Source organism: Malania oleifera, chromosome 1, assembly GCF_029873635.1.
Source record: "Malania oleifera isolate guangnan ecotype guangnan chromosome 1, ASM2987363v1, whole genome shotgun sequence".
In the NCBI taxonomy this organism is placed as follows: Eukaryota; Viridiplantae; Streptophyta; class Magnoliopsida; order Santalales; family Ximeniaceae; genus Malania; species Malania oleifera.
The window spans coordinates 138188165-138199102 of record NC_080417.1 but is presented as its reverse complement, the minus strand read 5'-3'; the positions used below and the strand labels follow the sequence as shown (position 1 = coordinate 138199102).

The 10938-nt window shown below is 33.4% G+C and overlaps 1 protein-coding gene across 1 annotated transcript; it reads left to right on the top strand.

Moving 5' to 3' along the window:
* Nucleotides 1–2780: 2780 nt before the first annotated feature.
* LOC131144041 (uncharacterized) lies at nt 2781–10004 on the top strand. Its single transcript, XM_058092389.1, has 4 exons — nt 2781–3031; nt 5548–5618; nt 9577–9663; nt 9773–10004. The coding sequence occupies exons 1-4, from the start codon at nt 2914–2916 to the stop codon at nt 9794–9796; spliced, it is 300 nt and encodes a 99-aa protein (XP_057948372.1). The 5' UTR covers nt 2781–2913; the 3' UTR covers nt 9797–10004.
* The last annotated feature ends 934 nt before the right edge of the window (nt 10005–10938 follow it).

The following is a 10938-nucleotide window of genomic DNA, read 5'->3' as shown; positions in this document are numbered from 1 at the left end:
CAAGTGGACCAAACTTCATCTCTAAGTGTTAAATATAGTGGGAGTGTGCAAACAAAATAAATATTTTTGACAACGAAACTAATGCAAATAATGCAATTATAGAAGTGATAGTAGATGAGAGCAGTTGGAAGATGATATGAATATATAGAAAGTCGTTTTGGTCCTTTTTTAAAAAAAAAAAAATAATCCGGCCCAGCCCCCCCTCTCTCCCTGCCTTGCTGTGCATGCAAAATTTCAACAAAAAAAAAAAAATTCGCCCCCCCCCCCCGGTTATCTCCCTGCCCCTCCACGCATGCACGTAAGTCCCTCACCCCCTTGTGTGTGCGTGTTTTTTTTTCTCTGACAACCAAAATTCCTTCCCCTCTCCTCAATCTCCCTTCCCCCAGCGCACCCCCCCCCCCCCCAAAAACCTCTCTCCCTGACAGCCTTTCCCCCACCCCTTTATTTTATTTTTTTTTAAACTAAAAGTTGCGGTTGGGTTGGATTCAAAACCCAAACCGACTTTTGGAAAGTCGGTTGGGTATAATTTGATAAATATTACATATTTTTATCTATTTTTGTGTTTTTTATTTTTTTTTATTATTATTTCAGTAAAAAACTCCATTTACCTCTAGCATAAAAGTCTCAATTCTTTAATTATTAAGATGTCTATCGATGCGACATTTTGTTTGGAGTGCCGATGAAGGGAATAACGATTTCCAAACAAGAAGAGATTGAGAAAGAAAGGAAAAATAGATAAAAACATATGCAATATGGGGTTGCCAAATTATTCTTTTTTTGAAAATGAAGAAAAAATAAAGAATTTTTTTGAAAAGTCTACAAAAATCAAAGAGTGAGTTTCACGAGTGTATTTATGCGAAAGAAAGGTGATTATCTAACTATCTCATAGATGGTTAGTCAATCAATACCTCTATCAACATTTTGTTCACAAAATGATTATGGCGATTACATATGAATGTTTTCGAAAGAAAAGAAATAGAAAATGAAAAAGAAAAATCTCTTGTGGTCCTCAAGTTGTTAGCATCAATATCCAATAATACTCCAACATACTTCAAGAAGTTTAGAATATTACCGTGAAAAGGGATTAACTTCATAATCCTAATTTGAAAAAAAGTATAATGATGATGATGATAGAAAGCATTTGGTTTGAAAAAAATATATCATATTTGTATTACCAAATTAGAAATAAAAGTTTACAAAAATACTGAATTTGTATTACTAATCTTTGAAGAAAATGAGTGAGAACATTATCTTAAATAGAAATTTGAGTTAAAAACATGATTTGATGAAATGCATGAATATATTTTTTTTAAATGACTAAGGCTTCATCATGTCCATTAAAATTAAGAAAACACTTAAAAATATACATATTTTTTAGAACTTTTTTCAAACACAAACTCCAATACTGGTAAACAAACTTGTTCATTTCATCTAACTCTATTAATCAATACTATACACCCTATTGAATCATTTAATTTTTTGCAAATTAAAATTTTTTATTTTTAATTTAAAATAAAACGGTATCATTTTGGTTTACACATGCGCGTGATGTATGCACGTGCGGTCATGCGTCAAATTATTCTAATATATATATTAATTTTCAAATATATTTTAATATCACGTCTTTAAAATTTTAAAAATTTATTAAAATAAATAAAAAATATGTGAGGTCTTCAAAAAAAAAAAAAAATCATCCTATTAAACCTTAGTGAGTGTTTTGCTTTTCACTCACAAATAGCATTGCTATATTGATAATATAATAAAAACATACATTTAAAAAAACACGTTAAAATTAATAAAAATATTTTATTAATCTTTTTTTACAAATACAACTGTACAAGGCCATCATTTTATAGGAGAAGAAGGCATACAAGGGTACAAGGGTATTTTAGGAAGATATACTAACATCCCCCTCAAACTCAAGGTGGTATCGAAGATGATATTTGGAGTTTGCAGATTAAAACACGATGACGATCAGGTGGATAAGCTTTCGTGAAGATATCAATCAACTGATCAGCCGAAAGAACTGACAAGAGGTGAAGTCATCTTCGGCGCCCGAGCGGGGGAAGGATGGGACCAGAGGGATTTCGGTCGACGATGGCAAGGAAGGGTGTTCAGAACTCGTCAGATTTCGTGAGCGGCAGCAAGGAGGTTTTAAGAAAAAAGAAATTAGGTTAACTTGGCTCTGATACCACGTTAAAATTAATAAAAAAAATTTATTAATTTTTTTTTACAAATACAACTCTACAAGGTCATCCTTTTATAAGAGAAGGAGACATACAAGGGTACAATAGTATTTTAGGGAGATATACTAACAAAACATTTTTGTAATTTTTTAAGAAACGAGTCCAATTTAATTAAGATTTGAGGCAAAATTTAGAGGTACAAAAAAATTATTATTATATAAAAGTAAAATAATATTTTTTAGAATATAATCACACTAAGAAAGCTAGAAAAAAAATACTCTAAAAAACTCGTTCAATATTCTACCTAATATAATATATAATAGCAAGTCTATCCCAAAAAATGAAATCATAATATGGAAATTGAAACATCAATATGTATTAAACAAATAAAATGAAATCACCCACTTATTGGAATCAACCACGATAAAAATAAATTTATTATTTTATTTTATTTATTCTTTGCATTCAAATTTCATTTTGTTGTACATCTACACCATTCTACTACGCAGTGGTAAATGCTTTTTGCAATCCCCAGCGTCAAACGGCGTCGTATTCTAGTAGTTCGCTGTTAAGCAGAGGACAAATTCGGTCATCGGGAAAAGTGTAGACATCTTCCATTTCCAACTCCTCTTTTTATTTTCCTTTTTCTCGGTCGGTGCTCTCTCTCTCTTTCTCTCTCTCTCTCTCTCTCTCTCTCTCTCCAAAATCCTCCCAAAGCCTTTGAATTATGGCTGCGTGGACAGCTGCAGCTTGTCAGGCGGCGCGTCTGGTTCGCCTCTCCTCTCCGAAATCAGCTCCTCAAGGTGCTTCTCTCATCCACCGGCGCGGTCTCGCTGGCGGCGGCGGTACTCTCTCTCTCTCTCTCTCTCTCTCTCTCTCTCTCTCTCTCTCTCTCTCTCTCAGATTCATTGTTTCTTAAGGATCGGATCAAGCATTTTACTAAGGAAAGGAAAATAAGGAGGAAAACTTTTCCTTCTATTTTTCTTCTCTATTGAATATATAGGATTAAAAATGAAGAAAAATTAAATATTAATGGTATGTAGAATTAAAATTTTGTATATAAATTTGGTATATTTTTTTTTCTCACTTTTCTACATAATCAAATATGAGAATGTGGATTGGTTGATATTTTTCTTTTATTTCTTCTAATATTTTGTAAGTTCCAAACGGAGCTTAAATTCCTCCGTTTGATTCTTCAGTTAATCCTTGGAATTTATAATTGTGAGCAGAGAAAATATTTATCTCTACTTATCTGCGGCTACCAGGACTGTTTTGGTTCGTTAACGATTGTTTTTCCTGAATTTTGAACCTGGAACTACAAATGAGTTCTTTTGCCCCCTTCTCACTTTGTTTCCTAAGTAATCAAGTGGTGTGCTTCGCGAGATTTTAGCTCTTTGTAGACATAAAACTGATTGCATTTCATGTCGATAACGTGGTTTTATTCGTCGTGCGGGAAATTTGCATTTTGATAAATTATATTGGATGTGGATGAAAACCTCAAAAGCAAAAAGATATGTGATTGGCTTTGTTTGGGTAAAGAATTTTGTTTGAGTGAAGGAGTGGAAAACAAGAAGGAAGAAACCCATTATCCATTGTAGTTTCTTTCTTTATAAAATAATATTAAAAATGGAAATGCGTTTTAATATGATCAAAAATTAAGAAAATAAAAATGGGTGAGGTCAAAATTTTATTCCTTGATTTGATATATATATACATATTTCCCCTTTTTTCTTGATAACCAAATGTGAATTCTCAAGTTCCACTCTTAATAGAAGTATATATATATATATTTCCCCTTTTTTCTTGATAACCAAATGTGAATTCTCAAGTTCCACTCTTAATAGAAGTATAGAACAGGGCAAAAAAGGAGAAAAGGAAAAACGGAAAAACCAAGAAATAGCAATCGTGCGATGAGGATGGCACCGGGTGTTTTGACAACACATCATTTCAAATGTTAATTGTCCTATTAACTTTGCTTCATTATTTCATTTTTTCCCCATGAAATGGGACTACGGGAGGGTGCCTCTATAAATTTGCCTTAGCCCACTACTCCCAAATTCCATAGTATTCCACCGTCAGCCGTGGCACTAGTTAAAGTTGGCTACACCGGCCTTGGGATGACAAGGACTAATTTGTACCTATGGCTCAAATTGAAGACGAAGATACTTATCTTGGCTTTGCCCTCCCTAGGCTGGCTCCCTTGGCAATTTGTTTTTGCAATCTCTGTATGTTACTAGTTAGATCATGCACGTGTGATGAAATTGATTCAACTCAACTCACATGAGTGGTTTGGGTTGGCTACTTAGTTGTTGAGCATACTCTATTGTCAAGTCAATTTCATTCAAAAATGCCTTAAACCTGACTGATTGGGCCGGTTGGATTACACTATAATGCCTTTTCTTTTGTCGCAAAAACTGTGATATTAGTTCCCTTAAATCAATTGCAATTGTGGATGCCAGATGTACATTCCTTTGTGTCACAAGCCAAGCTTGTTCATGGCATTATGCTTGCATGTGACCTCTTGTCTTGTACACATGGGATGGGTAACCATCATGTATATAATAGTGTACATTTTATTCTTTGAGTAAGACAACACGTTTATGTAAAATGGAAGTATGACTCCTCAGTCAATTTCATGTTTCCTAATGCCAGAGTTAGAATAGCATTAAATGTTCTTAATGGGGAGGTTGAGTGCTCATTAATCATTGTAAAACTTTCGAACTTTTGTAAACATGTTTAGCCTACTTGCTTCCCTCTCTAAACACACATTGCCTATGGAGGTGTTAATAATGAATTGGGTTGTTTTACAATTGACCACATGACTTTTGCATATTTTCATGGTTGTTTTTGTTTCCACTTAACTTTGTATTCAATTGTTAAAAATTTGTTCATATGGTGAATTTGCAGTATACTTTTTGGCTGACTAGTTAAGCTAGTTTGCTAAACCAGTGCCGCAAGGCCCTTCACAACTTATGAAGTGTTCGGTCTATAACACTTTGGCATTGTAAAAGAAGCTGAATTTTTTTAATGTGCATTGCTATTTGAATGAAAGTGTTAAGAAAACGTTGATGATATGTTGGTCTTTCTTTTCTGTTGCGTGCCACCCCAGTTTTGTGGAAACTGCTATTCCCTAATGCTATCCTGTTGAAGAAATGGGAAGAAAATTTTGTGGATCTTGTAAGATTTGTATTACAAGCTTTAATTATGTCATTATATGTTTGTGCCGCAAATTTTATGGAACTTATGATGCATGCAGAAGGGTGAGAGAAAAAGATATTTGATGGCTCAGCTAAGGACAAATACTGAAGATTTATAGTTTTTATATTCATGACTTATTCATCTTCTACTTTCTGTATTGCAGATCATCATGGACCTCCAAAAGTGAACTTTTGGCAAGATCCGATGAGTCCATCTAAGTGGAAAGAAGAACATGTGAGTACTATTTTGAGTATTTTTTGGGATGATGTGATTTCTGTTTCACTATTTTTGTCATATTTAAATAATGTTCCCTGTTTATGCAAATAAATGAACTGTGCCACATCTGTTTCACTATTTTTTGTCATATTTAAATAATGGTTTCTTTTTATGCAAATAAATGAACTGTGCTATTCATACAAATTTGTATCCATTGGTTGAATGGATTTTTCATTTCATCTGTTTCACACTCACAGTTCAATTCATTGGACTTTGCACTTTAGAAAAAGCCTATAATCTGAGTTCCTTATATAATCTATAATACTAGAAAGAGGATTCCTCTTATTACCTCTGGTTTGTCAAATACCCAAGATACCCATATAACTGTCTCATAAGAGTCATAACTGCTAACCTAATCAAATTAAAATACTTTTCAAGTCCTGCCCATCTTCACTACAGCTATTGAAATGCCCAAAATATCCCTATAGCAGCCCCTAACTACCACCTAGTCAAACTTAAATACCCTTCTATTCCTGTCTATTTCCTTATTGTTATTTTTTTTTTAAAAATAAAAAAATAAAATTTAGAGAGCCGTGGAGCATGAGTGTAGTGTGTGTGTATGTATTAAGGGAAGAGAGCAATTTTTAATCAACATTTCTCCCCAAAAACTGTAAATTTAAGATTGTGGAACACACACATAATGTGTAGTGTGTACCCATGGCTGGTATAATAATAAGCCAGGATAAGCTGATCTGATCATTGCAAAATAACATATTTTTTTGCTTTGTTTAAGAAACCTATTCATAATAGCGTGGGTTTTCTACTAGGAAATATTTCAGCTAACTTGAATCTTTTCTAGCCAACTTGGGACGATTCCAATCAATCTGGTCTTTTTGTAGCACCAATTTGAAATCATGTTGTTGAAGTATTGGTTATAGTGACTACTCTTGACATTGTTGTGGTTTCAAAGACTGTAGTTCTTGGACAAGGCATTGTAGAAGCCGTACACTTTCAAGGTTGACAACAACACTAACATCATGTTTGGTTTTTAGAATGGAATGGGGTAGGAAAGGAATGGAATGAAAATTTGAATGGCGAGCATGATGAAATTAAATGATAAATTCAATCCCATCCCCCCTCTGATTCCATTCCATTCCTACATACCAAACATGATTGTTGTTATGTCAAGCTAATTGGAGATTATGAAATCTCACTCGAAGACTACTCCCAATTAATATGTTATTCATAGTAAAAAGAAGTTAGATTAAATCGTTAACAACCTATCCAACTTGATTTTGTGGGCGTGACAAGTGGCTGTGTCTAATTATATGATGGGATTGTCAAATGTTGACCTAAAAAAGTATTGAGAGTTGTAACCATAACTAGTTGTATCCGCGCGCGCGCACGCGCGTGTGTGTGTTTAACACCATAGATATGAATTCATCTTTTAATTTCTTTTGCACCCTCTTCTTTCGATTTGTAACTAAGCAAACTTTTTTTTGGCCATTTGTTAATGATGTTTGCTGAACACATGTTCGACATATATTCATGTCTTACTTTTGCAGTTTGCATCTTCGGTTGGCTAGGTTTTGCTTTGGGTATGTGTGTGTGCACACATGTGCATGGTCATGCTCACACGAGTGTATGCACAATAATCCATTATAGCTCACATTAATAGGTTCATTTTTAAAGTATAAATTCCTTATTTTGCTTTAAGTAAGAGGGCACACTTTTTATGAGGTGTAGAAATAAGGTACTTTAAAAAATGTAAGGAGGCAATAAAGGATGTAAAGAAAACTATTAGTGAACCTAAACTTAGAGCTTACAATAACTTCTATATCAAACTATACACTATAGATGGAAGAAAGGCATAAAACCTTGCAAGGCCTAGAGAAAGAAAGAGCATAGACCTAGGTAATAAGTGAAGATGACAACATTATTTAAAGATATCTTGGATCTATTACGCAAGTTGAAGGGGAAATTGAAAAAAAAAAAAAATGTAGTAAATAGAATTAAAACAGGTTGGGTAAAATGGGAAAGTGAGTCACGTGTGGTGTGTGATTATACAATACCCGTAAAATTAAGAAGAAAGTTTTATAAGATGGTTATAAGGCCAGTTATATTTTATGGTTTAGAATATTAGGCAACTAAGAGACAACATGTACAAAAAGTAAAAGTTGTTGAGATGCGAATGTTGAGGTGGATGAATGGTTTACAAAGTAAGAAATACACATATAAGCAATCATTTAGGCATAACACTGATTGAAAACAAGATAAAGGAGGGGGCGAGTGAGATGGTTTGGGCATTTGAAACGTAGGCCTAATAGAGCATTTGTGAAGAGTGAGTTAGTTATTGTTTTTTGTATGAAAAAGGATAGGGATAGACCTAAAATAACTTGGAATGAAGTAGTGGGGAAGGATTTAAAGATGTTGACAACATTATTTAAAGATGTTAGAAAAATAAAGACGGTAAGTATTTTAGATTTTCTTTGAAATCATTTCTCTGTTTAATTTTGTACTTTCATTTTTGTATAGTGAAGAAACAAATTGTGACAATGCTTTTGTTTATGTTGCCAATTTTTTTTTTTCTTTCTATTGTTGATTTTTAGCTATTTTGAATGAAAGGAAAACTAAATTTTATGGTTCTCAAATTTTTTTGGTAACATGCCAAAATGCTTTAGGGCCTGTTTAGTTGTGGAAAACATTTTATATTTTCCATTTTTTTAAGTTTTCCAAAGAATCATAAAAATTTTGGCTTATATTTAGTTTTTCAATATTCATATTAAAAAGGTAGTAAATAAATAGTTTGTTTAAATGTGAAAAATAGTTTGGCATTTTTTTTTTCTAGGTTTTAAAATAATTGCAAAAAGAGAGAACTGTTTTTTCATTTTTTCAAAAATTATATGAGGTCATGGATTTTGGGGTTTGAATTTGGAAGAAATTAAATACATAATCCACGTGAATCAAAGTTCAAGATTTGAATTTCTCGATCCCACAATCAAGGTAAGGTTTAGAAAGTTAGCAAATAATAAAAAGATGTTTTCCAACTTTATGTATAACTTTAGAAATACGGAAAAGAAGGTGATGGTTTTGTAATTATTTGAAAAATTGGAAAAAGGAAATAAAACTATTTCCAAGAGCAAATTGTGCTAAATTTTTTTTAGTTTTGTTCGTTTAATTCATACAAGTGTTTTAAAATTAAAAAATTAGCTAATTTAAAAAAAAGAAAGAAAATAAATGGAAAATAAAATTTGTTTTCTAGAACAAACAGGTCCTTAGTCTGCAGAATGAACTTTTGTGAGATAAATCATTCAATTTATTCATAATTTTAAAGTTGTATTTCTAAAGAGGATGTTGACGTGTTATTAAACTAGAAGAGGTTTTGTTTGTGAAGTAGATTAATAATGAGTAAAACTAGAAGAATAATGCAACAATTCTCCACTTCAAAAATAAGAAAGTAACTTATGTGAAAAATATTGAATTAAAGCTTTCGGTTGTTAGATCTAGTGTCCTGAAATAAAAATCTACCTTGTTTTGAAACTTTTGTAGCAATTGTGGCTCAATAGGGTTTAGCATTTTTTGAAACTATGGGCTAGGCATAGCACTTGTAGAAGATAGTAACGATGACCAATTAGCATTCCAATAAGAGTAATTTAGTACTCCTTAGAGGTCGTAGGAGGGGTATTGCCCTTACTTGGTGCAAAATGGGAGTAAAGGATTCATATAGCTGACTTTTCCCAGTGGCTTCGTGGTGGTGGTGGGCGTGGTGGTTTGTTATATGCATTTTTATCCCATGTTTGGGGAGCACTTGGATTCTGATAAGATGTAATATAAAATTATATTGAAATTTGTCCAAATTCGCTCAAATTTAAATTCAATGTCTGAAATTCATACTATCAAATGCAGTGTTAATGAAATTTCTTTTTGGTGGTATTTATTGGAAGGATGTTTGGCATTGATATTGTGTTTTCTGCAGTTTGTTATCGTCTCTTTAACTGGCTGGGGCTTGGTCTTTTTCGGGGGTTACAAATTTTTCACAAAAGGCAAGGACAAGAAGGACGAGGTACCTTAACAAGTAAATACACACACAGGCACACACTCCCACATCCAGTCTCCAGACACCCCGTTACCATGCATCTCTTTTGCTGAAATAACAATGCATGTCTTTGCAGAAGGTTGGAGAAGCATCACACTAGGTTTTGGGGCAGTTCAGGAATATATCTGGAGATTGCTCGGTCTTGGAAAATGATGTTTCTATTTTGTGAGACTTCAATTTTGGCAGTTTTAGTTTGTACATGAACGTTTTGGCAAGTGATGGGTGATGCCGACTCTCTCATTCTCACTCTGTAATGCAAACTACACCATTCTGTTGTTTTAATAATCTCTGGGCCTTTTCATTCTCAATGTATTAGGGTTTTGGTGGTATGGTAGCCAGGTTATCCTGAATGCTTAAGAATTGTGCACACAATTGCTTTACATTTATTTCAAGGAATTGAAATTAAGGTTACTTCCAAACTCTTAAGATTTCACCTCGAACTGTCCTAGAAGTGCCCCTCTTTCTAGCATGCTACACAAGCCAAACTTTGATCTGGCTCTTCATTGTTGGTAGACATTTCCGGCTGTTCGTAACCTTTTTTTTTTTTTTTTAAATGCCAATTCCTCAGTAACATGCTGAAGTCTGTTCTTGGGCTGTTCACTCTGATCTTACCCACCTTCGTGTCTTACTCAAATTGGTTATGATTCTTCACGGTTTGATTTTTTCTAGAAATCATTGACAGCACCAATTACTGTCTGGGCTCTTCTATTTTCAGATCGACTATGCTCTCCCTGCCCCCACTCAATTTTGATGAAGGCATTCCTTTTGAGCCTATGAGCAAATTGGTCCTTCCAAAAGATACCTGTACATTGTTCTGTGTCATGATTGATTGTTGCTGTGTGACACTTGGGAGGTCATGTCATGAAATTGAGACGAGAAAATAATTTCTTGTAAAGAGGTAAGATTGCATATGTATTGTAGTCTGTCCTTTTCTTAGACACCATATATACTGGAGTTTTGTGTACTAAATTATTCTTTTTTTATATTAATAAAATTACTAAAAATATATAGTTATGAAGATTTTCAATTGCTTGGGTGGAAGCTCAGGGTAATTGACAGATTTGCTGCAATATAAAGCCATTTGCCTGAGCAGTACAGCTGAATTTCCAATTATTAGCGCCTAGAAGAGTTAATCCAACTTTGGTATGGGAACTCAAAAATCATTTTCAAGGACAGAGATCAATAGGTTGCCTGCAGTTTAAGCCCTGAAACATGAGTAGCTATTGTAATACATGTTATTGG

Bases quoted from the DNA above. Each gene is read 5' to 3' on its own strand.
- LOC131144041 (XM_058092389.1), top strand. From the start codon at position 2,914: ATGGCTGCGTGGACAGCTGCAGCTTGTCAGGCGGCGCGTCTGGTTCGC. The intron at 5,619-9,576 runs GTGAGTACTATT...TGTTTTCTGCAG, and splicing joins CTAAGTGGAAAGAAGAACAT to TTTGTTATCGTCTCTTTAAC. The intron at 9,664-9,772 runs GTACCTTAACAA...ATGTCTTTGCAG, and splicing joins GCAAGGACAAGAAGGACGAG to AAGGTTGGAGAAGCATCACA.